This window comes from Aythya ferina, assembly GCF_964211825.1.
Source record: "Aythya ferina genome assembly, chromosome: 2".
Lineage (NCBI taxonomy): Eukaryota > Metazoa > Chordata > Aves > Anseriformes > Anatidae > Aythya > Aythya ferina.
In genome coordinates, this window is record NC_140297.1 from 139,222,315 (window position 1) to 139,248,308 (window position 25,994).

Below are 25,994 nucleotides of genomic sequence, written 5' to 3' on the forward strand. Positions count from 1 at the left end.
GTCATGGGGCCTGGAAACCTGAGGCCAAAGGCGTCACAGGGTGAGAAGCAGGCTCAGCTCTGCCCTGGGACGTTTTGTCTATCGCTAATTATATTAGGGATAAAGGCAAGCTTCACTCGCCCTATTTCCTAACTCCTCTTCTGCGAATTTCTGGTACTACTGAGGAAAAGGCACCGTCACAGCCAGGACTTTGTGCGTGAGTGGAAGCGCTCATTGCCTTACGCAAGCAGCGCTCCTGGAGACACAGAACGAGTTAATCAACACGGTGGTAACGCAGCTGAAACCCTGCTCCTGCTAATTGGCACACAGTGCTTTGGTTTCACCAAAAAGCTCTCTGCAAGAGGGAAAAAAATATGTTTTGGAAAGGCTATGATTCATCTGATGACCCGAGGAAAACCCCTTCCCAGTGGAACAAGTTTTTGTACATGTTTTTCATGAAGTAGAACGCACTGTGGAAATTGTAGGAAAAATGGAGAAGAGTAAGGCAAACAGCATTGTGTAACATGTTTGATAACTCGATTTGTTTTTCTCCTTCACCTGTGCAGCCAAATCTAACCAGTCTGACAGCTTCGGGAGCACCCACACAACGCCCTCTGACAGAGCCAGCCTCGTGGATCCCAGTGTCACAGCCGCCCCGTTGGACCTGGAGGTGAGGCACCTGCACCCTGAGGATTTCAGGCAGAGTTTTCCTTCCCCTCCCTGCATGCATCCTCATTCACATCCCAAATCACTCTGGAAATCCATAGCTCTACCTAGGAGGTAAGGTAGCTGTGTAAGGAGTTGGATGGGAGGATGTAAGGTGTAGGCAGACAGAGGAAAGATTTATGCACCAGGCCATAGGCTGGTGTTTTCCCCTTCTGCTTCTTAGAATGCTAGGTCAGTGATCTCTTCCCATCTGCATGAGTTTGGTCCCTCTCTGGAAAACAACAGGAGAGGAAACCAACTACGGTGGCAAATCTCTCTAACAGAGGCAAGAGCCAGGATGAAGCAAGCTTCTCCTTACAGGTGTGACAACACAATGTGTTCAGGCCCACTTTTGATATTGACTTCAGATTTAACCTAGACTGTGTGTAATCCTTATCAATGCAACGTGACACCACCAGCTAACCTGCCCAGGACATCTCTTTTGTTTTCTGAGTGTTCAGGCATGACATGGAGCACTTTAAACTATGCTCAGAGCTATCAAAAAGTGTGTATCCCTGGGCAGCTAGAGCCAGCTGGACTGTGACTTGATTAGGGATGTTTCTTTAGCAGGTTACCTGGGGAGCAGGAGACTATTTGGCACAGATACACTGCTCTTAGTACATAATGTGCAACAGGCCCATTAGGCTGGCCAAGCTTATCACTTCCTTTTTTTTCCTTAATAATTACATTCAATCCCAATTCAATAAGTGACAAATCTAAGAAATGTTTCAAATTATTTTATTTTTGGAAAATATTCTTTCCTTTGTTGTTGCCTAGCTCCTTGAAAGGGTGCTTTGACTGTACATGTACCTTGTGTTCTTAGTGTAGCCAAGAACATTTGTTTCAAAATTGTATTCACTGCTGCATCCTAAGGACTTGTAGCCCTGCCAGCTGCATTTTCATTTGGGTACAACTCACATCTGTCATTATCAGCCACATCCTACAGAAGGTAAGATGGACTAAAAGCTTTCCTTCATGTAGTTGTAGCACACGGACTCATTCCCAAGTGATGGTGGTCATGCTGCTGGTGTGCTGAAGCCTCTGCCTGCCTTGTTGAGGAATTGTATGTTTTTTTCGTGATTTTTTTTTTTTAATGTGTTCCTCCTTGTCATATCAAATGAGGAAAAAACTAAAAACTGTGAGGAAGGGAGGCAGTGAGAAACAGGGCTCAGAAGAGACAGGATCCCAGAAAATTGCCAGCCAGTGAGAGTAACATGTAGAAGGATTTCCTCAGTCTTGATGTGAAAATGGAGAGGTCCTGTATCTAGACCAACTCCCTTTGCTATCTTCTTTTTAAGTCAGCATGAACTTTGAGACTCCAGCAAAGACCTGAAGCAATTTCAGCAACTCCGGTGGAAAGATCGCTCACAGAAACGGAGCTTCCTGCTTAATCCCAAGTAGCATGGTTGGAACTGCTGGTGATGGAGAGCCTTGCCCCAGGCCTTCAACAGCTCAGTGAATCGTGGCCCTAAGGACAGAACTCTCTGCAGGCTCCCTTTAATGCATCAGTTTGGACAATAACTCTGCAATACACCACCCTCCTCACCCCACAAATTATCCAAGTTACTCAAAGCAGAAACATGTCTATTAGATGTAGAATTCAGAAAGCCCTTTTGATAGGAATCCTAGTCCAAAACACTAAGTGACCATCTTTCCATGTTATGTTGCCCACAGCAATGATTAACAATGCTGCTGAGAAGGATGTGCATAGAAGTAGAAGGACTGAAGATCTCACTTGTTTAGTTTTTCAAGAGCAAGCCCATAACCAATGCAATCAGGCAGCTCTAACACTGCCTGACACAGGAACATCTTGATTTCCACCACTTTGTCCTCTTAGGAGGACGTGTATCCCAGCACCCAATGAAATCCAAATTTCCTGGCCTTCTCCAGAGCAGCAAAGACAGTGTGTGCAATCCAAATCGCCTCTGTACCAAACCTTGGATTTAGCTGCACACAAAGACACGGCCTGCTTGGGAGGGCTGAGGCTGAATACAGCATTCATTCACTCAAATCACCATTCATTTCAAGAGCAGGCTTTTGGCCGCTGCTAAATTCTGAAGTGTTTGCTGTGGGCAGAGAATGGAAGAGGGAGAAGGAGCGAAGGAATGAAATACCAGAGGGTTCAGCAAAATCAGCTTAGGGCTGAGCAGTTGCAGGGCTGCGGAGCATCAGCATAAGCCTCTGAGACATGCTAGGAGGGAATGTGTGGCAGAAGGACGTGACTGCCTATTAGACTGCCTTTAACCCAAGGGAACAACAATGTTCTACCTCTGCCGAGTAAATTGACTTGTCTGTGGGGTGAATTGTTTAAATTTAACAGCAGTACTCCAATGAAACAGTGATAGGGACGCTAACAAAACATAGCTCACTATCTCTAAGACCAAAAAAAATGTAGATCAAATAGAAGACATCGATTAAATGTCTGTGATATACAGTGAGGAGTTGCCATGTAGAGTGGGATGAAAAACCTAACAGACACAGGGTTTCATTTCCTTAAGTCTTCATAACCTCAGCAGAATTGCCTCACTATTTCCTTCTGTTACAGAAACTACCTCGTATTTCAGGCTGGTACAGATGCTGGTGCTTGACACACCCACAGAAGACTGACGCAAAACTGAAGGAACTCCTCTTTTCCTCCTTTTTCCATTTCCCCACATGCACAAGGTTAAATAACTTGCACTTTCTTACAAACTACAAGAAATACTTTGGTTTTACTCCTGCAGACTCACTGAAATCACATTACCTCTTATCTGGGGAAACGAACTGAGGTGGGCTCTTAGCTTTCCTGCTAGGGCCCTTAAACTGCAAATAGTTTGGTCTCCAGGTCCACCTTTAACATCACGCAATTTTTCAACACTTCTATTATGGTGTTAAGGATTTTTGATTTTTCAAACTATCTCCAAAACTTTAATGGTTTTTATAGTTGATATCACATAAAGTTGTGCATTCAACCTCTTATCATATACGCACCTTGTTTGAACTGCTTCCCTTTGTGGGATTTCCCATCCAATTTCAAAAATTCTGAATTGCAGTCCCACACTGCAGCAAGACTGGAAACTAAAGGGTTACCCCATCTGCCTCCATCAGGACAGGAGTGAACATCAGAATTGTACAAGCTTACCTTAACACTCCTTTAGTGAAGTGGGAGGTAAAGGATCCATTTATGCCAGACCACCTCTCTGTGCTATGTTTATTTCTCAGATTCACTTAGCAGGAAAAAGAAATCCATTCTGAAGTTCTCTGAACTAGTGGAAAAATAAAGTCTAACTTTTCGATTTATTTTTTTCGGGGTGTGGGGTCCGGATGCACACAATGACATCAGAAAGCACGCTGTAGGGCTTTGAGATTACAGCAATAGGTCCAGAAAACACCTGCCTCCCTCCTCCTCCCCCATAAAGCGCAGCCTTCAGATAGCATTCTGCAATGAACTCACTATAACCCCTCCTGTGACTCTGCAGAAATCATATCCTAGGAACACAATCACTGGAACCCCGTGGGCTGCAGTGTTTAAGGACCATGCTTCTCCCCGAGTAGATCTTTTTAAAACAAAGATGCCAACTTTGCTACTTCCTTTCTCTCCCTGCTTTATCGCTTCTGCAGAACTGATAAAGGACACAACTGGGTAGAAAACGCCTCTCATTCTGCAAGTTCACAGAAACTACAGCCTTAAAGGTAGGGGAAAGAAAGCGGGCAGCAGCTGTAGGGTGACCCATCTGCAGACAGACAGCTTCAACTACCAGTTAACTTACACAGTGAAAAGTTTAGCAAAAGCTTTTGTTAGTCCCTCCCTAGGTGGCTGATCACAAAATCAACTTCTTGCAAAACTCTTGACCTCAGTAAGGTCCTATATCAGGTTAAAGGCAGCTCAAACTAGTATTTTTCTTCAGTTTCGCCATATTTGGTTACTTACTTGAACATTTTTGGTGTACAACACACAGGCTGAACTGTAGGTCCCATCAGGCCAAATGATCATAGAATAACTGAATCATTTGGGTTTGGAATCAGGTTGGGAAAGGTCTCTAAGATCTGGTCTAACCTTTAACCTAGCACTGCAGGTCCACCATTAAAACATGTGACAAAGCCCTAGAAGTTTTCTGAAGTCTTCCAGGGATGGTGACAACCACTTCCCTGGGCAGCCTGTTCCAATACTTCACAACCCTTTCAGTGAAGAAATTTCTCCTGACATCTACCCCAAACCTCCCCTGGCACAACTCGAGGCCATTTCCTCTTATCACCTGGTGCTTTGGAGAAGATACCAGCCCCCACCTCACTACAGCCTCCTTTAAGGTAATTGTAGAGTACAATAAGGTCTCACCTGAGCCTCCTTTTCTCCAAGCTAAACGACCCTGGCTCCCTCAACAGCTCCTCATTGTACTCGCTTTCTAGACCCTTCACCAACTTATGTGACCTCTGGACACGCTCGAGCACCTCAATGTCCTTCCTGTAGTGAGGGGCCCAAAACTGAACACAGTATTTGAGGTGTGGTCTCACCAGAGCTGACCACAGGGGGACGATCACTGCTCTACCCCTGCTGGCCACACTATTTCTGATACAAGCCAGGATGCTGTTGGCCTTCGTGGCCACCTGAGCACACTGCTGGCTCATATTTGGCTGTTATCGACCCCCAGCTCCCTTTCCAGCAGGCAGCTTTCCAACAGCTGCTCCCCCCATAGCACTGCATGGGGTCGCTGTGCCCCAGGTGCAGGATCTGGCTCTCAGCCTTGCTGGACCTCACACGGTTGGCCTCAGCCCACTGATCCAGAGCCCTCCTACCCTCAAGCAGATCAACACCTGCCCAATTTGGTATCATCTGCAAACTTGCTGAGGGCGCACTCAATGCCCTCATCCAGGTGATGGTACAGATATTGAAGAGAACTGGCTCCAGTGCTGAGTCCTGGGGGATACAATCAGCAACTGGCCTCCACCTGGAGACCCCTTTCTTTCTTTGCTATTATACAGCAGATCAGATTGAGACCAATATAAAGCCCCCCTTTCCATTCACTGTTTAAAATTATAAGGATGAGCCAAGAAGATAACCTTTTACAAGAAACATCAGATTCAAATTTTGTGTAGGCTCACTGTACCAAAAGTTAATGAAAAGATCTTTTGCTAGCTGTTGAAGTTGCCTTTGGCGAAGGATTTGTCCACCATATTCAAAAAAACCCACAAAAAACAAAATGCAGCAAAGCTAAAATTAACCAGTAGCCTTTCGCTTGTGTTAAGGAACACATTAGCAATTTCAAGGCAGGATTAAGCAGTTCTATCCACAGGACTTTTATGGTGTTTATCTTTTGGTTAATATGCACTTAATACATTGCCACTCGAACCTTGTTGTTCTAGGAAGCCTTGTGTTTGTACCTTCACAGGAACGTAATCTTACAACACCATTGCAGACAATCCTTGTTCATTCACCTGTATCCACACTGCTCTGCCTCCACCTCAGCCACAGTGACGTTATTGCCATGATCAGGGTTAATTCCAAAGAAACAGCAGGAAACCTGTATGAGGAGTCTTTCTTCCACCAAGGTACAGTATTTTAAATGGCTACTTCTGTTTATACACTGACATAGCCCAGACATCATGCTATGAAGGATTTTAAACCCAGATGTGGATCTAGCTGCTCTTTTTGTTTAAAGCCTAAGTTTTTATTACCAGTAACAGGTGGCTAAATGGAGGCTAATCTGCCAAACTGCTAAAACATACTCAAGGTGGATTCTAACTTGGTATTCTGAAACACTACCTTATCAGAAGGACACCGTACAAAAAACTATGACAAGTAAATCAGTGTTTAAGGAATTTTTATTAAACCAAGAATTTTATAATCCAAATTACGTTTCTTTGCTCAGCTATCAATTCTCACTGTCAACTAAAACAGTGGTGATACTCTGAGCTTTTCCACAGTAAAGAATTACAAAATTAAAGAAAGGAATGCTTTAAATTTTTTTTTTTTTTTACTGTGCTGAAAATTCTTTTTCCCCCGGGTTTATAAAACATTAATTTGTATTTTTTATTTTACTATTTTTTTTTAATTTTAAATCAATAAGTAATCTAGGACTAGCACTTGTTTTACTAGCCCCGGCATTGCTCTGTACATAAGCTTCGAAGTTTCCTTTCCTTTTTTTATTTATTTTATATTTTGCAATGTTTTTCTCAATATTTAATAGTTTTTCCATGTTTAGATTTTTTTTTCTTCGGTGAAGCGAAGTTCTAGATTGTAGTTCCCGGATCTTTCTGTAAACAAAAACAATGCTGTTAGGTATTCAACTCAAAGCAGCACCTTGCTTTCTGCAGCTGTAAGCTTGATAATACTTTGTACTTTCACAGTATTGATCATGCCAGAGTTCGTTACAAGCAGGGTATCATAGAGGCAGATAACCCACTTTTTAGAGATATTTAAGTTCCTCAAGGCTGCAATCATTTGCAAGGTAGAACGAAGTCTGGAACTAAACAGAACTCTGCACAGCCCAGCCTTGGACAAGGGCTGGGCACGAGACTTTGTTACTGTAACCTGATTGCAGAACAGAGACCTCTACTCTAAGGTCAGCTCAAACAATTAGAGCATTTTCAAATTCCAATTACTAAAGCATCATGGAACACAAGACGTAATGTTCTCTAAGTTTGGGCAGCTTAGTTTAGGCTAGACAACCGTTCAACACTTTTTAATCTCCAGTGTGAAAGTGTCACAAGCAAAAAAGAAAGGAAAAAAGCAGCATGACTCATTCTGCCTCCAAAAGACTATTTCCTGCCTGCAAGGAGACCAAGAAAGATGAAGATTTTAAGTGATCAAATTTAAAAGCAGGCCTTTTCAGCTGATAAGTGTGAGAAGTTCACATACAGGCAAAACCCAACTGAAAGGAATGGGGAATAGACACCTACATTATCCCCAACTCCACATTTTTCCACTTTTGAAATGGTAAATGTGGTACCTTTTGCCTCTTTCCATCATGCAAAATTAAGATATTAACCACTCAGAAAATGTAATCAGGATAATATTTTAACTGCCATTAAGGAAGATGTAAGGAACAGTAGGGCTTAGTATCATTTAAGCTTACTTCCCCCAAAATTTGCAAAAGTTCCTCTTGAGCAATATGAACAGCAACATTTGACAGAACTTCTCCCTTTTGCAGGCATGCCCAAAAGCAATACCAGCTAAATATGCTGTTCAAAACAATGCTTTAATTCCAGTTAAATATGCACGATGAAGTATAAAAATATCCTACCACCATGACCACAGCTCCTACTTTCTGCGGCTCCAAATGATACTGAGCCTGGAAACACTGCTTGTAAGGCCATGGACTAGGGACTGTTGCCCTACTCACCCTATAAAGCTGCATTCCTCAGAAAACTTACTTATTAAACACTTGGAACCCCAGTGGGGTTATTAACTGCCTTTTGAGCAGCCTCTTTAGCTTGGTGGGCTTGTAGTACGGCTACAGCTTCATCAACCTGGGAAGTAAAAAAAAAAAATAATAAATAATTAAGAGGGAAGCTTAATTATTTTTAAGTTTATGAAGTGGTTTAAATTATACATGCAAGCAATACCTGTATCATTAACAATAAATGGATAACATTAGTTCCAGTTCATGCTAACGTAAGTCTCTGCCACCCACCAGAACAGAATATTCTAACTTGTCACCCCAGGCCAATGTTGCATTGCCACTACTCCACCATGCCAGCACAAACACCCATTCAATCAGAGTAGATTTAATTGCTTACGAAATTAGCAGGAGGCAAAGGCTCACCCACCTTCGAACGAAGAGATTCAGGAGACTCGAGCATGTGAAGGAGTTCAGAGTTGTCAATCTCCAACAGCATACCAGTGATCTTACCCGCCAGAGTAGGGTGCATGCTTTGAATGAGAGGAAATAGACGTTCACCTAGAAAAAAGTTATCAGGAGTCACAGATCTCATCTGATGACCACAACTTAAGATTCAAGGGAAGAGGGCAACAACTTCCTTCTTGTTCTACTCCTAAAACCATTTATTCTGCATTTCAGAGTACTCTGAGTGTTCCTCCACCACAAGGCATCAGGAGAGAGACCATGTACATACCTAACATCTGCTTTTGTTCTTGCGGTGGGGCAGAAGCCAACATGGAAGCAGTCAATGGTTCCTGACCTTGCACATGGACAGCAGGCTGCAAAATTAATATTACACCATTTCAAAATTAAATTCTATTTTATAATTACACCCAGCTTCAAATATCTGTTACACAACTCAGCATAAGCAATGCCTACACTGTCAGAAACCTGAAAAAAATGACTCTCAAGTCAATTTAATCAAGTAGTGTTGGTTAGGGCTGAGTGATGCTGGAGATTAGCATCAAGCACTCCACTGGGGAGCAAACACAGAACACTCAGGCTAAGCTATCAGGCAAGGCATCAAGAAAATATGAAGTAACACAGGATCCCATCCCAGGTGAACTTGAAATACACTTAAAGCCCCAAGGCTGAAAACTGGTGCCATAATGCAGAGCCTCAATTCTACAATAACAAAGGAAACTCTTAATCATAAGCATCCCTGCCTTTCATCTGAAAAAAAGGAACAGCAAAAGCATGACCAGTTCCTAAAATTACGTACCTGCTGCATAGCAACCTGTGGCTGTGTGTTAAGATGCTGCTGAGGATTGCGGACACCTGCAGCATATTTGTATTGTGGTACTGTGCGTACAGCAGGAGTAGCTGCAGTAGCTGCTGCTGCAGGACGTGGACCCATTGTTTGTGTTGATGTATTAGCTGAAAAGACAACAATTCTGCTTATGAACAGTCCCATTTTTAATTTAGCATACACTGTATAAAAGTTGAAATAACCAAAACCAAATACATAATTTAAGTATTGCATTACAGATTCATCTCAGTCGTATTATCACATCACTGGTCCCATCTGAACATTCAAATCTAGAAATCTACTGGTTGTTACTCTCCAGTCACCTTACTTTTTTTTTTAAAAAACAAAACAAAACAAAACAAACATGTTTTAGAAAGATGTATGAGAAAACAATTCACTTTTGGTTGAGTATTGATGTAGTTTCATCCCAACCTCAAAGGCCATGATTTCCTGAGTGTACACACTGTCTCAACACTCATCTAAAAAAAAGATACTCTTGAAGTGGATAGCTAAAAACCACCAGCTAATATGTTCTCAGTTAAGACTCCATTACAATCAATTCTGGTTCATTCAGTGATGTGTAGATTCTGCACAATAGCAGCTCACAGTATTCTATTACAAATAGTTAAAAGCTAAATTGGATCATCTCAGTGTTCTTCCATGCAACTTATTAAATTGCCACATTGATATTTAGAAATGGTAGAAGCTCTCATACAACACTATGAAAACGGACAATAACGGAAGAACTGTTCAGTGCTAGAGACAGGACTACATCCGGAGTCTGATTTTCATTCTTTGATGGGACAATATTTTAAGAAGCTAGTAAAAGGTGATTATTGGCTTGCCAATTTAGAGCCAGAAAAGGAGAGAAGCAGTACCACATGTGACACTGATCCGATGCTTGAGAGATTCTGAACCAGCAAAATCAAAAAAAAAAAAAAAAAAAAAGAGGTTTTATATTTTAAGTGTAAGTTTTTATAACTGAAACTCACCAACACGCTGCGTTGACATGACTCGTGGAACTTGTGAAGAAGCCGGTCTCATGGTACTAAATGGTGGTCTGGGCGCTGCTGGGCGGATAGCACCAGGCATGTTTTGGAATGCTGTTTTAGGAAAGGTATCTCACATTACACACTGAAACACTGCATGGTGAGGAGAGCGTAGAAGGAATATGATAACATGGCAAAGACTGTAATACCATGAAAATGTCTGTAAAATTTCAAAGGTAAAGGCTATCGAGTTTACCACAATCACTGGAGAAGGAAACAAGTGACTTACGATGAGGTCTGGCACCCTGAGCAGTCCAGCGAGGACTAGGTCTAGCAAGTTGAGCAAGTTGATTAGCAGGATAGTATGCAGCACGGTTCTGAGTCTGTCAAATGCAAAAACATGTACTTTTGTTATCCTCTGAGGGCATACTGAACAGTCAATCCCCTTTTCTGCTATGCTGAAGTTATGGATACATTTTAATTGTTTTATTTACTCTTCAATCTAAACAAATTTGCTACATGGTACAAAATATTGTTACTCATCTCTATACATACCTGTGGGATAGCTGCCATGAAGTAACCTGAAGGAGGTGCTGGCTGGTAGGGGTTGATTACAGGATTAGGTACTGCTCTTACACTTGCCATTCTCTGCATATACTGGTTGGTGAGGTGAGCCTGGCGCTCTTCTTTACGCTGCGCTAGAGCTACATATAATGGTTTAGTAGCCACAATTCTACCATTCATCTCTGTGACAGCTTTGGTGGCTTCTTCTGGTGATGAAAAGCAAACAAACCCAAATCCTTTGCTGCGCCCACCTTCCATCATGACCTGCCAAGTACAAAGCACAGTTTTTAAACAAGAGAATTTTATGTCTTTCCCTACTCAACTTGCACAAATCTCCTTTTTCAGCTTACTATACATGTGACACCACAGGTTTGCTTTACTGAATGCATTTATGAAAAAAAAAGGAGTATCACTGCTGAATGAGTTAATTCTTTAGTGAATACAGATTAAAATCTCAGTGAAGTAACACTGAGCATACCATTGCAATGAGAAGATGCTATTTTTCTCAAACTCATGCAGTAATACACAGTTTAAGTCAAGGAAGGACAATAACATGATGCATTTAATCTGAGATGTACAAAAATCAGGAAAGCAGAAGCCCATGTATATATAACAGTAGCACTGATAGGTAATTGGGTCACATTTCTGTGAGTCAAGGAAACAAATTGCTCTTACTTAGTGATCATCATTCACCAACAAAAGGAGGAGTGCAATCTACAAACTTAACAGTACCTTTGCACTAGTGATTGTACCAAATGGGGAGAATTCTTTTCGAAGGCGTTCATCATCAATGCCATCATCAAGATTTTTCACGTAAAGGTTTACACCCTAAAAGAAAAGTAAAGTTATTTTAAAAAGCAAATGACTTGCTTAAATCTAAAAATAAAGGTAGTCTTCTTGAATTAAAAGCAAACCTGGTATCTGGTGATCCTGTCCTGCTTCATTTGCTCAAATTTACGCTTCAGCTCCGTCTGTCTTTCCACTTTTTTCTGAGCCCGGCCAACATAGATTTGTTTCCCATTGAGCTCCTTCCCATTCATCTCATCTACAGCCTTCATTAACGAACAAGAGGTTAGTAGTGGCTTATATTTCAGTGTTTTTCAGCCATAAGAAAAAGTAATTCAAATACAAAAATCACATTTACTGAGGTATTGGTATTCTAAGTTACTTGAAACACACTATGTGTGATCCTGACTCCTGTGAGAGAAGCAACTCATTGATGAATGAATGCAAGGCTGAGAAAAATGTACATTTAAGACAGGATTTGTTCCAGCTTTTTGCTCATGTGCTCACATTACTGAGAAATCACAGAAATGCCTTTTGAAAAGCAAACTTCATTTATTGCCCCTGATCTGCTCTGTGCTGCTTTTTTCTCCTGATGCTATGTCCTTCCTGCCACAGCAAACTGACACATCAAAGCAACAGCTGCCAACGAATTAAATTATACAGCACACTGGCATGTTACAGACATACACACAAATTAATGGGACCCTTGTTCCACAGTTACTTTTCAAGGTAAAAGCAAAATCACAAGGCTATTTTCTTACAGCTATGCCAAACGTACTCCATAAAACTAATAGCCTTCCTGCTGACTTAGCAGTCCTGAAGTTCAAAACCTCCATCCTTTCTGCTTTGCAGTTGCACAAATGCTTTGTGCAACCAAATTGGATCCAATGATTCATCTGGGTTTTGCAGGGATGTAATAATTTACTATGCTTGCGTGTTGCCCAGCATGAAGGAATCCAAATCTCATCAAAACCTTCAAGCCCAGCTACAACAGAGCCTTTTTCTCAGTATCTTAATTTAACAGGCTCTTCAAATCAACTGACATTTCCTCAAAGGAAAGCATTTTAAGTGATATCAACTATGTTCAGTCCCTTAGGAAGAAGATCCCTGCTTTTGCAGTGTTTTTGACCAATTAAAAGCCCTTAATGAACTCACAAGATTCCAAAGCATTCAATGAAACTTATTATTTGAGTCTCAGGTTACAGAATTCCTAACATGAAGTACAAAAGCTTACTTTTTGGGCATCTTCATGTCTTTCAAAACTAACGAAGCCGAAGCCTTTGGATTTTCCACTCTCATCAGTCATAACTTTCACACTTAAGGCAGGACCTAAAAGGAGAATGTAATACTTTATGTGGTGTATACAGAGCATATTCTCTTCACATCTTCAACACTGTTTAGAAGTTTTAATATTTAGTTTCTTCATTTATACTACAAAAGACTCTTGCACCAATGATAGTATCTAGTAAACAGCATCCATTAATATAAAATTGCTGATTTGCCCTTAGGCTGAACTACAGCTTTTATGGCCGATGTCTGCCACGCTGAATTTCTTTACTGTATTTTCAGCCAAAATGGAGTACAAATTTAACTTCAAAGTGAAGTAATTTTAATGGGGAAAACCCATGATGTTTAAGAAGTGTTGGTGCTTTTGTCCTTTGAAACAGGTATTGAAAGGTGGAGAGGAGAGCCTTCTATTAGCTATGGGCTTCACACCTCTTGTCCTGGTGAAAGGATCCCAGCTCAGCTGTTTCAAACCTTTGAAAAGCTGTGGTTCAGACTCAATTGTCAGAGACATGAGCTAAATTTGCTACCATTTCATCCACAAACACAATAGTGGAAAGGAATTTCCTGTGAATGCTGCTATACTGTTGCAATAGGGTATCTTACATACAAGGCTCTGCCTTGGTTTGCGCAATATCCACTGGAGAAGAGCAAAGCATAGGAAAAAAATATAATATAGAAAGCCACGAGGCTGAGGACAACAGATACAGCCTATAAACCAGTGTAAGATCTAACTGGATAAAGGAACTTTGCCACTTCCTAACTTGGTGACACATCACATATAGACATGCTTACCATAACTCTGCCCTGAGCATAAATGAGGGTCAAGACAGAACCAAATAGCTTGCCAATGGCAAAGTTCCTCATAATTTCAGAGTAAGGAAGCCACCACAATGTAACCAAGTAATGAAAACAGATACCTTGAATAAAGCTAAGTCTGCAAGGTGAAAAAGCTACAGGAAACTTTTTTGTCATGCTTCCTGTACAGAACTTGCAACATCAATCTGTACTAGAATAGAAAACGCTTCCATTTACAGCTTAAAGAGTTTGCAAAACCCATCAAAAAGACTAGACACTGTTTTCAAATTATCAAACAATTCTGATAGGAGGATTATATACTCTATTATGGCCATTTAAAATTCTTTAGCGGATATAATTACAGTTTCAAATTCACACTGATACAAACAAATACTAAGTTTTCCATACTTTTAAAATAAAAAGTTCAGCCAGCGATCTGATTCCTCCTATTATAAAGCACCATACAGCTGTAAGAGCTGAAGTTCACTGGTGTTTATATAAACTCAAAGCGTAAGACATTACCAAACTTGCCAAAGAGTTCCTTAAGTCTCTCATCATCCATGTCTTCTCCAAAATTCTTGATGTAAACATTGGTGAATTCCTTTGCTCTGGCTCCAAGCTCTGCCTCGCGTTCCTTACGGGATTTAAACCTTCCAACGAATCTAGTTTCATGAGAACAGAATAGAATAAAGTAAATTGTAGCACCTTGACAGGCTTGCTTTAATCATCTGGCATACTTTATTCTTTATCAGTCTCATTATTCATTACAGGCATGAAATTCTTCAAGTAAAATATTCAAAATAAAACTGTAAGAAAAACAATTTTACTATCCTTTTCTGTATCAGTGCGCTTATCACAACTACAAGCATAAGAACAATTCCAAACTACTGGCAATATTGTTTGCTCTTCTGCAGCCCTTGACATCAGGAGACACACAGGCAATGGGAAAGAGTACTAAGTAAACTGAAATTCTAGTTACCAGCATAATCTGTCATACAAAAAACTTGGCAACCATTCTGCACCCTAGCTTTTAAGCAAGGGCTATTTAACCAACTTTCTGCATGCCCTTAGACACCTTTCCAGCCTGTATCAAAGCAAACCCTTATTTTTCCCCCACCTCTCTCAGTAGGCATGGAGAAATAAATAGTGCAGCTTGCTCTGTAGTCAAATATCATTGCAAGTTGGCTGGGAACACTAAAGGTCAGCTCACACTGGCAGAGAAGGAACAGAGGCTGAACAGAACACCCTACAATCCAAGGAACTCCTCTAGTACAGAAGTTATGAGAGTACAAGAGGCACAGATTTCTGGTTACAGGCTTTTATTCTCTAATCATCACCTGAACTTCATAGTTCCAAACCTAACCAATTCAATAATGCAGCATACAGTAGCTCAACAGTTTCTTCAATACTGACAACTTCACCAGGTTTGTAATAACCAAGGATAAGAACAATATTGTTCAGCAGATTTTGACAGTGAGCAGAATATTTTAATTCACTTGCTTTTATGATGCGTTTTATTAAACAAAGTTTATGTAAGTAATGTGGTTTATGCCTGTATGCTGGCATTTTTACTGATTTAAAAAGGTTATATAAAGAGCAAACTGAGTGAAAACATACACAGTGTGCCAGCCAAGCACAGAACAAGAGGGAAAACTAAAGTTTCAAAAGATATGTTCTCCCTGCACATGGCTTGATCCACCCATTAAAAATAATCCAAGAGGGTAAGCTGATGCCAATTTGTTACCCTTTTTTTCCAAAGCCACTGAAGTATTTACAGAGCTATTCTTCTGCAACTACACCAAACACCATAATGATCCCTTAAGCACAGCTGTAGGCACACTCACTCCTCCCAGCCCAGCCTAGGTATCACTATACAATTGCCAAAAGATTATTTTTTTTTCCTATAGTAGAGAACAAGTATTTTTTAATCCATTGTGTTCATATGTTTTCTTTGCTACTCCTGCTCCCCAGGTATGTCTATTAACAGACATGAAGAACATTCAGCATAATCAGACCACTACTCAAGATTTAGTAGCTTCAGCACTCTTAAGATTCACTCAGAAAATGGCAACATTCCCATCACACAACTTTAGTAAGAGTTGTGCTTTACCTCAGACCAGTAAAACCAGAAAAGAGAAGTTCCCAAACTCTCATTACAGCACCGACTTTTAAGACAACTTTTTTCTTTCCTGAAGTGCATTAGCAGAGTTTTCCGAACATATTCTGCCTTTAGAGTAGGTAGGTAACACAGTTTGTAGTATTCCTAGCACAAAAATTCTAAGTCATTTTAGATGAGAAATGTTTAGAACAACCTGTCTCTTCTAGGTAAGCTCTAAAAGCCCACGTCTACTTTAAAGAGAGTTTCAGTCTGTTGATCTACAGCTCCGTATTTATGTACTTACACTTTGCGGTCATTAAGCAGCATACCATTCATTTTTTCAATAGCTCTTTCTGCAGCTTCTTGTGTCTCAAAATGTACGAATCCATAACCCTTGGATCCATTTTCGTCACATACCACCTATTAAAGAAAATCTTTGCTGTAACAGCCATGGAATGTTTCCCGCATGTATTTCCCCCCCCACCAAATGCCAAACCGGTAAATGCACCCAAAATTTTGCACTAACCTTACAAGAAAGGATGTTTCCAAAAGCAGAAAATGTGTCATACAACGCTTTGTTATCAATTGATTTGTCCAAGTTTTTGATGAAGATGTTTCCTACACCGCTTTTGCGTAGAGATGGATCGCGCTGAGACCACATGATGCGCACTGGTTTGCCTTTAATGACATCAAAGTTCATGGTATCCAAAGCTCGTTCAGCTGGAAAAAAACATCACGGAGTTAGTAGGAAACACTAAAGTTGCTTTAGGAAGTGCAAAACCAGCGTTTTGAGTACAGTTCTTCAAATAATTTTAGCTTAGTCTAGTATCATCACCACCAAGATGCAAATCCAAACTTCCAATGCAAATAACCCCCCCCTCTTCTCTGCAAGTAAAAACCAGCGAAAACTCCTCAGCAAAAGCTGTGCTGAAGAAACAGGAAGGAGCACGGGTGAGATGAATAAGCAGTAGAAACCCCAGTAGTCCCAGTGATTGTACCCCACCATGAAAAAATGGCACCCAGACAGGAAAAAGTCTATCAACTGACAGCAGTTATGACCCCATTCCCCAGGAGGAAAGGTTTTAACGTTTGGAGAAAGAGCAGCTGGCCATAGTGTATCAAAAAATGCTTCAGGGGTACAACTTGTGCCCACACTAGTCCTTCTGCAAATATTTACATACCAACTCCTAAGACAGCAGCAGCCCTAAACTGACAGAACTGCCTTGCAACTGAGCCAGGTGCAGTTCAAGCAGCTTTTCGACGCAACACTTTAGTGACAAAAAGAAAGATCTGTGATGGGCTTCTAGGCCGGGCACAGTTCAAAGAGAAGTAAAAATAGTGCTTTACTTTAAAAATCTCCCATAATATATATTTAAAGCTCATGATGAAATACACAGGTCAAAGGAGCAAGTATTAAAACAGCAAAAGGAACTAATGCAAGGTTTTGTGACTCCAGAGGAGCAGTTTTTCCAGTAGAGCTCCATAGCTGACTTTTCAAAGCCTGAATTTAAGACCTCAGTGTATTTAGACAGGGAAGTGTCAAGACGTCCTCAGTTTTCATGTCTCTTCAAAGCAACAAGATGTGCCTATGATGTTTTAAGTCAACAATACATTTAAGCAAGAAAGAGAGACAGCTCTAAATTATGGCAGACACCATCTCCTGCACTAGCTCCTTTCCAGTTTTGCTCCTGCCTGTCTGGAAGAACCCTGAAAATAGCCCCAATAAATACCTGAGGTCACAGCCATCGGTACCGATGCGACATGAACATGACTGAAATCATTCAGTGTTAGTTTAAAACCAGTAACCACCTGGCTTATTTGTCTTTCTCAGGAGAAGGACCGAAGGCCAACCACGTTGCCAAACTCAACCAAAATCCTTTTTTTTTTTTATTCTCCTTTTAGTGCTGCTCATGTATTTGGCTATGCTGCTGGATATTATGGCCAAAGAAAATGTGCAGTTGGCCTCCGTTCAGCTAATACACCACGGCATCTCCTTTAGTGCCGTGTTTTTAGATCACAAATGGATTTGAAGGCAGACATCTGTAGAGGTTAACTAGACAGACAGGTAAAAGTCATTTGCTTGTGAAAAATAATCTACAGAAACTACTGCTACAGTCACACAACAGCCAACAACCGATTCAGAGCTGAAGCCACAGAAATACAAGCACTGCCAATCTTTTGTGAAAGTTCACAAAGCTCTCACAAACTTCGGTATAAATCAAGCAGGAGAGAAGGAGCCAGCTTTGGTTACTGGTAATTAGAAACAAGGAGTACTAGAACAGCAAATTACTAAAAAAAAAAAAACCTGCTGGCCAAACAGAACAAGTTGTGGATATCAGGCTTGCTGTGGTAGAAACATCGAACACTTTGGGATTGCCCTGGAAGTCATTACAATTATTACTGCCAGCGCCAGCAGAAGTGCCAGTAATAAACACTTTGTGATTTCCAGCAGTAGCAACAGGGCCTGCTTTTACTCGAAAAGAGGCTTTCCTAATTCGTGCTAATTGCTTCTAGAATAATCCTGAAACTCCTCAGGAATGTGTGCTCATGGCCTTGCTTCCCAAACGTCTGATCCGAAGCGATTGCTGGTGGCTGATTCCACACCAGCCTTTGCAAACTGAATTAGCAGTGAGCACAAATCGTAGGCCGATACAATTTCTCCATGAGGACGAGGACAGCAGGGAAACCCTCCTCGTCTTTTCTGTGGAGTGGAAGTGCAAGAAATAGGAAGATTTCAGCTTCATATGCACCAAAGTCATACCACAATATACTTTAACAGATGACTAGAATACCTTACATACTTCACTAGGCATAAGCTGCTACTCAGAAAAAATTGGAAGCAGTAAAATTGGCTTTTATCACACTACAGCTTGCCACAGGAACCCTTGGACTAGTTTGCAGGGGGACAATTCAATCCAGTAGTTAACTTGTTACCCAGAGGACACACCTACCCAGGCTACCCTTTTGCTGATTCTGCTGGAGCTTTTATTGAATGAGTCACCAGTTCCCATTTTAGTCACGAGCAACTGGCCGCTCAACTTTCGCAGCAACTTCAGAATCGCACAGAACGCACACCGGGTGCTAAACCTCCACTGGGATAGCTACGAGATAATAAAGCCCTGGAAACAGAGCCACTGACAAAAAAAACAACTGATGGGAAAAGTGCAGTTTCCGATTACTCAAGGATAAGCCCAGTTCAGTGATTAAACAAGATTGCTGGGGCTTTACTCCGGACAGTGACTCAAATTCAGAGAAGTCACAGCTGTGAAATGTGAGCATACCTCATGAGTGTGTCACCCAGCCTAATTACTTTTCGGAAGAGCTTTGAGATCCCTGGTTTACAGGCAGCTGGTAATGTCAAGCACACCTTCAAAGACCTTTTCAAAAGCCCAGCTAGTTGTTACTGGCTGTTTAATGAGCGTAGTCTGAGATGTAGGTAAGAATTAGACTAAACCAAGGAAAGGCAGCCAGCTTGGAATTAAAAAGCAACCAACATGACTACAGGAATAACCATTCATCCTCAGAGCTGCTAGTGCAAGGTTCCAGAAAATGCTTCGAGGCTTCAGGAAAGTGCGATCTGTCAAAAAAGATCAGCAAACACTTTCTAGGTATTTGCCAAGAACATCAAATTCTTGCAGAAGTACAGTCACACGGTCGCATCGATGTGTTTTGTGCTTCCCGTGAGGTGCCCGTGCCTGTCTGATACAGAGGAGAAATGCTTGTAGCCGAACCGGACTGGGTGTCAAACACGGACACCTCCACCCCCCACGTCAGAAAAATACTTACAGGTTTGGAGTAATGGCATTTTCCTAAGAGGCACATTCTCAAACCCTGAATGCAAATGCTGCTGGGGTGAAGCAGCTCTATTTATCCCCCCCCCATTTGGCAAATTACTAAACTAAGTCACAAAGTGTAGGGTTGACGAGGCTGTTTAGGTAACCACAAAGGCGAGGCCGACCCTCGCGGAGTTGTCATTACTAGGGAGGAAAAGCATTTGAATCACCCTCAGCTTCTGCCTTGCCATTCTCATATCACAGTGCTGAACTGTGCTGACCACTTATTTTGCTTTTTAAGAGTAAACCGTATGGCAGTTTTTTTTTATCAACTGAAAGAATGTTAAGGCAAGCAGTTAAACTCTCTCCTCCTCAACGCTGTCTGAATAAATTAAAAGCTCTCTGAAGCGAGAGGGCTGATAACAAGTGAAATGTCTTATTAAAGAGACGAGACAGTAACTTTTACTACTCGGACACAGATAACGCTGGGGCACCAGAAGCCCGATCTGATATGGTTACATGCAAAAGCCAACTCTGAAAGCCAGTTAATCTAATTGCCTGAAAAGTTGGTAATTCAAATCTCTTTCACATGCTCGAAAATAAACCCATTCTAATGGAAAGCTGTTTACTTAACTGTACTTGAAATCAAATATGATCTAGCTGCCCAATTTTTTTTTTCCTTTTAACTGGTTTCCACGGAACTTAAAATCGGTTGGATTCGGTTCTTTTACCGAAATCCCCTCTGGAGGAGCGAGCCGGCTGGCCGAGCTTCGCAGAGACTTGGTGAGCGCTACACAGGAAGTTTCTCTGCTGATGTAACTTTGGAGAAATGGCAGCATTGCGCGTAAAACAAGTTTCAGAGAAAAAAGGCAACTTCGTCAGCGAGCCGTCAGGGTGTAGCGGGAAGACAACCAGAGCAGGACATGGCAGAGAGCAGCCAGAGGAGGCCCGTGTAACCCCCCCCCCTTCCCTACACGTGATGAATCTGCCCCAGCGCTTCGGCCTGGAGCGGACGGTGGGTGCGTGGAGTCCCCGACGATCTCGGGCCATCCTATTTCCTCCTGGTGCCTGTGAATCACGCTCACACACACACACCCAGCCCCTCACCACTTCTCACAGGGTGCTGATGACCACCGCGCTGCCTCCCAGCCAGCCTCCCCCCCCCTTTGGCCACAGCAACCCGAGTCACAGCTGCCCCCACGCCTCCACCCCAGGAGCCACCGAGCCGGGGGAACGTCCCCAGAGCTCTTTTTACCCTTTTTTTTTTGCTTTTTTCCACCAATTCCTTCCCTCCCCCCCGCTTCGCGGAAGCGCCTCCCCCCCCCCCTCTTAACCGCCACGAGGCAGGCCGCATGTCAGCCCTGTGGGTGCGCGTCCCCCCCCCCCAAAAAAAACATTTTTATTTTAATTTTTTATTTTTTTTTTCCCTCCCCACCTCTTCCAACCGGCCTCCGGCCCCACCCCGCGCCGCCGGAAAATGGATGCGGCGGCCGGGGCCGGCGGGAGGGGGCAAAATGGCTCCCCCGCACCCCCCCCCCCCCGAAAAAAGAAAGATGTGTAAAAATGGCTAAAAAATATATGTATTTGTGAAATCCGGGCTTACCGTCGGCCGGCTGCTGGAAGTTGACGTAGGCGTAGCCGAGCGAGCGGCGGGTGATCATGTCCCTGCAGACGCGGATGGAGAGGATGGGCCCGGCGGGGCTGAACTTCTCGTAGAGCATGGCCTCGGTCACATCGGGGTGCAGGTCCCCCACGTAGAGGGACGCCATGGGGTAGCTGGGGGCGCTGGGGTTCATCCTGCCGCCGTCTCCCGGCGCGGGGAGGGCTGGGGGGCAGCAGGCGGAGGCGCTGGCGACGCGAGGAGGCCGCGGCGGGCCCGGCGCTGCCTCAGGAGGCGGCGGGGGTCGGGGTCGGGGCCGAGGCGGCGGCGGCGGCGCTCAACGGCTGCGGGGCGCGGGCTCGCTCCGTGGCTCCTCGGGGCGGCGGCGGCGGCTCCGGGCTGAGGCGGTGGCGGTGGCTGTGGGGGGAGCTGCGCTGAGCTTCGCTTCGCTTCACCGGGCTTTATTTTTTTTTTTTATATATCAAAAACCGGCCGGTTGCAAGGAGGAAGGACGGGTTATTATTTTTTTTTTAAGTATTTTTTTTTTAGCGATTTTTTTTAAGGATTTTTCTAAATTTTTTTTTAAAGTATTTTTTTAAAGGATTTTTTAAAATCTTTTTTTCAAGGATCTTATTTTTTTTAGGATTTTTAAATTTTTAAATTTTTTTTTTTTTTTTTTTTTTTTTAGTAATAAAGGGGGTGCGGCGGCGGGGCCGGCGTGTCCCGGTGTCCGGAGCACACGCACTGCGCACGCAGCACCGACGGCGGCCGGGGGACAAGGGGGAGGCCGCCGCCCCGGCCGCGCTCTATATATACCCGCCCCGCCCCCCCCCGCCGACGCCGCACGCCACGCACCGACGGCGCGCGCCGCGCATGCGCCGCCGCGCTGAGGCGGAGGGAGCGGGGCGGGTACTGCGCCTGCGCCGCCGGCCCGCGCGGGAGGGCGCGTGCGCCGCGCGGCGTCAGCGGGGGGCGGTGGGAGGGGGGCCGGCGCGGCGCGCAGCGCGCATGCGCCGGGCTGGGGAGCACATGTGCGAGGCTGGGAGGGGGGTGGGGGGTGGAGGGGCGCATGCGCCGTGAAGGAGGGGAGGGGCTTTGAGGCGGCGCGCCGGCCGGGAAAAGGGAAGGGCCGCGCGCATGCGCAGAGGGGGGCTGGTTCCGGCGCCTCGCGCGGAGGGGTGGTGTGACGTAGGTGGGGGCGGGGCTTGGTAACGGCCGCGGAGGCCCCTCAGGGTGGGGGGGGAGGGGCGGCGCCTCAGGGCGCTGTGGGGGGGGCGGCGGGGTTGGGGGGGCTCCCGAAATAAAGTTATAACTGCGTGGATTTGGGTCCCTGGCTCTTTCTTACTTCTCTGTCATTATCACTCGAGCGTTTTCTTACACATTTCTTCTCCCCCAGCCGTGTTCTTGCCCCATCGTGTCAGTTGGCGCCCTTGGTGCTCCTGGGTGAGAGCGAGAAAGTGCCCAGAGCACAGCCGGGCACTGCTTCTCCCTGGCGCCACTTAAAACAAGCAAACAAACAAAAAACAAACAAAAAAAAAAAAAAACAACAGCAGGATGAGTTTTGATCAGCAAAGGTGCACTGTTCTCTGATCTGGCTCTTAGATTTCTAACAACATACAGCTTCAGAGTTTTCTGTCACCAATGCTCTCAGGGAAGTAAAGATGTGCTCTTACCCTTAGCTGGATATCCACCAAAGTTCAAATTATAACTTAAAACCTCTGGAGCTTGCTCATTAAACATTTCTAGCATTTATCCCTTCAGCAAAATAATGGGCTTCTTGGGTCTTGTCCTCGTGGGTTATGCTCCTTTTGCTTGGAGCAAGGATGTAACCACTAATAAAAAAATTGCTGTCTGCTTCCTCTGTTTCCCCATACTGTCATAAAGTGTTAAGCTGGCAGTTTGGCTGTTCTTTAGATGAAGAAAAAGATTCATTGTAGGAGGTAGGTGTAGTTAGCTGGTGGTGCCCAAAACAATTTTCCTGTCCTCCACCTCCAGCAAATACATTAAACTTACTTTTCGAGATGTGGCCTAAGTGCTTTTAGGCAAGCAGAAAGGATGGTTTTGTGGCCCAGGCACAAGATTCAAATTAAGCTTTAGATTCTGTTGGCAGAAATTGCTGGCAAATCCTCCCAGTCACTTAGGATTCAACCTCATGGAAAACTTGGGAGCTCGTAATGCTGATGGCCCCCCACAACTGCAGCCCAGAGCCCCAGGTGAGAGCCGGGGTCAGAAGGGGACCCTGGCAGGAGATCCCTGGATGGCACCACCCGATGTATTCACCTGGCTCTCTCCAGGACCCATTTTAGCTCTGCTTCTCTGAAGTCCCGTGTGATGGCGGGTGCCAGTTGCTGCTGCACGTTTGTCTCATCAGCTGGGCTTACTTCCCAGCCCCAGCGTACGCCCTGCCACCGCAGGTATTAAACACGCATAGCTGAGCCTAGAGCTGGCCTCCTTGTCAGAAACAGCTTCTTTTTTTTGGAAACCACAGGCTTGGGATGTAGCTGGAAGACATAATTCAGCGTTTCCTTTGTCAGCTTCAGAGAATCTAAGCCAAAGAGGAATTGAATGAGGAGTAATAATTTAATTATACATCTTTGAAGTATTTCACAATCCAGATAAAAATACTTGATGGGCACGTTGGCTCCTTTTGGCGGAGTATTACTAGAAAATAGAAAAATGAGCAATGTTTACACAGTATTTTTCACTAAGGGCAATTGATTAATATTTTAAATTACCCGGAAACGTGTTTTCTAAACAAAAGTGTTCTACCAAAGCTGCTAAAGACCCTTTGTAACTTAAAGCTCTAGGCAGATACAAGATTTTAATTTTTGTGTCAACGGTACTATGATTTGTGAATGCAATTATTTCTGATTCTAGGCTATCATGGAAGTGGGGAAGTTATTGAAATGTGCTCAGACTTCAACAAATTTCCTCTCTGTTGCCGAGGAATTATGACTTTTTGAAATATGATGGATTGGCTAAACTGTTGGAAATCATGCAAATCAGGTTTTGTAGGTAGCCACGGGAAGCATTTTTAAATTGTATCCGAAAACTGCTAATATTGAAGATCGATACTTTTCCAAATGAACACAGCTGATGCTTGATTTAGAAAAGAAAGTTTTATTGTCCAGAATAAGCGTGCTGTGTTGCCGAGTTCAGGAACTGCAGGATCTCTTCCACATCTCCGCTTTTTCCTTCTCAGCTTAGCTGCAGTACAGTGCCATATACTAAAAGTGCATTGTGAAAGCTAAAACCTTGATGATCTGTGTCAAAGAGATAAGGAGGAACATGTACCTTTTGAAGGGGAGTGCCGGCTTCTTTAAACTGAGTGCCTCACTGATAATGCTGTTTGCTTTTGGGAGCCTACTTAGACCCGATATGCTTTTCGGTGCTGGGTAACCTTCTGAGCAGAGCCAATCCCAAATTCTGAGTATTTTCTTTAATAGAAAATAAAAATAATACAAGACCTCACAGCTGGGCATTTTGGAGCTTCTTGGGTGTGAGCAAAACCAGTTTTGCGTTTTTATTTTAGGGGCCATTTAATAAACACTCTTCACAAATGAAGAACTGTGTGTCCATTTCCTTCACTGAGCTGGTGTAGGGGAAGTCATTTTCGCAATGAGCAGCAGGGAAAGAAGTGTCATTCTCAGGCAGTCATGATGGGGGGAAGGCCACAGTTAATTACTTTATATTGTGCCTGAAGCAAACAAAACAGCAGGTTTGTGTGCTGGGATTGTTTTCTCCAGTGCAAAGTGCAGCTGAGAGCATGGGAAGGTGCTGAGCTGGGTATGGTCAGGAATAGTGCTGCGTGTTTCCCCTCGTGTCTCGTTAGGAGTGTGCTCTGTCTCTGTGCCCTTTTCTAGTTAAAATCAGAATTGCTTAACTGTTGGGCACGTTCCCTTCATCAGATGCTACAGCATCTCTTCACCTAGAAACAAACACCTAGATTCTGACAGATTGTTAAAAGTATGGAATTGTAGGAAAAAAAAAATAGGAAGAAAGTTCTGTTAGTGCCCTAGTCCGTTCGCTCCCCCAGTAAGGACACTGTGTCACCTCTGACCAAGATTTCATAGGCATTTTCGTAGATATCCTCATAGATATCCTCATAGATATCCTCAGTGATATCCAAGGCAGACAGTTCAGGGGCTTTATTCTCCTTAACTTGAAAATGATTTTCCTAAGTTCCCATTCTTGCAGTTCCTTCTCACTCTATTCCCAGTGGCAGTGCAGTCATGTTTTTTTTTTTTTTTGCCTTTCAACTACTTTTCCCCTGACAAAGCCACGTCTCTCTTGCAGGGCCCGTGGTGGAAGTTGTTCATGCTGGCCTTGCAGAGCTAGATCAGGAAGTGGGTCAGGCTGGAACGAGTTCTGGCGTTGGCAGATAATGTTTTTCAGATGGGCATTGCTGAATTAGCACAGTAGTGACTTTGTGGCAGCATGTGCCAGTCTGTCTCTCCCTGTTCCAGAGCAAGCTGCAGTAGCTTGGCCATGTGCACGTCGTGTGGATGAGGGGATCCCATTTCTTATTCCATGGGGGCTGCTTTTCCCTAAACTTTTCTCACAGATCTCAGTCCAAGGCTCATCAATGTAGTCCTGCAGCTTTGAATCACCAGCCTGGCACCTTCCAACCCGCTGCCAAAACCCTGCTGGCTCCGAAATGTCCGCCTGCAGATCTCCAGCACAGCCCCTAACTAACGATCTCAGCCCGGTCGGTGGGACAAAGAGAAGTGCAAGGCCGGCCTGAAGATGAAGTACAAAGAGGAAAAAAAAAAAAAAAAAAAAGGAAAAATGAAACTGTATCCAGATTCAGA

The 25,994-nt window shown here is 43.5% G+C and overlaps 2 protein-coding genes and 1 long non-coding RNA gene across 5 annotated transcripts; 1 reads left to right on the top strand and 2 right to left on the bottom strand.

Moving 5' to 3' along the window:
- Positions 1-3: 3 nt before the first annotated feature.
- On the top strand, positions 4-8,786 carry LOC311432306 (uncharacterized protein; the record flags this gene model as incomplete). Of its 2 annotated transcripts, XM_084510573.1 has the most annotated exons (4): positions 4-40; positions 546-649; positions 6,051-6,210; positions 8,682-8,786. In XM_084510573.1, the coding sequence occupies 4 exons, from the start codon at positions 4-6 to the stop codon at positions 8,738-8,740; spliced, it is 360 nt and encodes a 119-aa protein (XP_084366699.1). In that variant the 3' UTR covers positions 8,741-8,786. The 2 variants fall into 2 exon arrangements, 1 of the variants encoding a protein (XP_084366699.1); XR_014689966.1 differs by lacking the exons at positions 6,051-6,210; positions 8,682-8,786 and adding an exon at positions 1,983-3,520 and having other exon boundaries at positions 38-196.
- Positions 6,466-21,967, bottom strand: PABPC1 (poly(A) binding protein cytoplasmic 1). Of its 2 annotated transcripts, none has more exons than XM_084510568.1 (15): positions 21,187-21,967; positions 16,337-16,530; positions 16,115-16,230; positions 14,244-14,374; positions 12,865-12,959; positions 11,759-11,896; positions 11,577-11,672; positions 10,836-11,108; positions 10,570-10,663; positions 10,284-10,394; positions 9,265-9,419; positions 8,737-8,821; positions 8,431-8,561; positions 8,035-8,130; positions 6,466-6,915 (listed from the first exon to the last, which is right to left on the bottom strand). In XM_084510568.1, the coding sequence occupies exons 1-14, from the start codon at positions 21,377-21,379 to the stop codon at positions 8,038-8,040; spliced, it is 1,905 nt and encodes a 634-aa protein (XP_084366694.1). In that variant the 5' UTR covers positions 21,380-21,967; the 3' UTR covers positions 6,466-6,915; positions 8,035-8,037. The 2 variants fall into 2 exon arrangements, with proteins under 2 accessions (XP_084366694.1, XP_084366693.1); XM_084510567.1 differs by having other exon boundaries at positions 14,235-14,374.
- Positions 18,309-20,867, bottom strand: LOC311432310. Its single transcript, XR_014689972.1, has 2 exons — positions 18,762-20,867; positions 18,309-18,511 (listed from the first exon to the last, which is right to left on the bottom strand). It is a non-coding gene; the product is annotated as an uncharacterized lncRNA (long non-coding RNA).
- Positions 21,968-25,994: the final 4,027 nt, after the last annotated feature.

What these genes read in the sequence shown, in the direction of transcription:
- PABPC1 (XM_084510567.1), bottom strand. Translation starts at nt 21,379, where the DNA reads ATGAACCCCAGCGCCCCCAGCTACCCCATGGCGTCCCTCTACGTGGGG. An exon ending in GGAACTCTTTGGCAAGTTTG is followed by an intron (nt 12,960 to 14,234) that starts GTAATGTCTTAC and finishes TTCTCCTTTTAG; the next exon opens with GTCCTGCCTTAAGTGTGAAA. An exon ending in ACAGGATCACCAGATACCAG is followed by an intron (nt 11,673 to 11,758) that starts GTTTGCTTTTAA and finishes CTTTTCTTTTAG; the next exon opens with GGTGTAAACCTTTACGTGAA.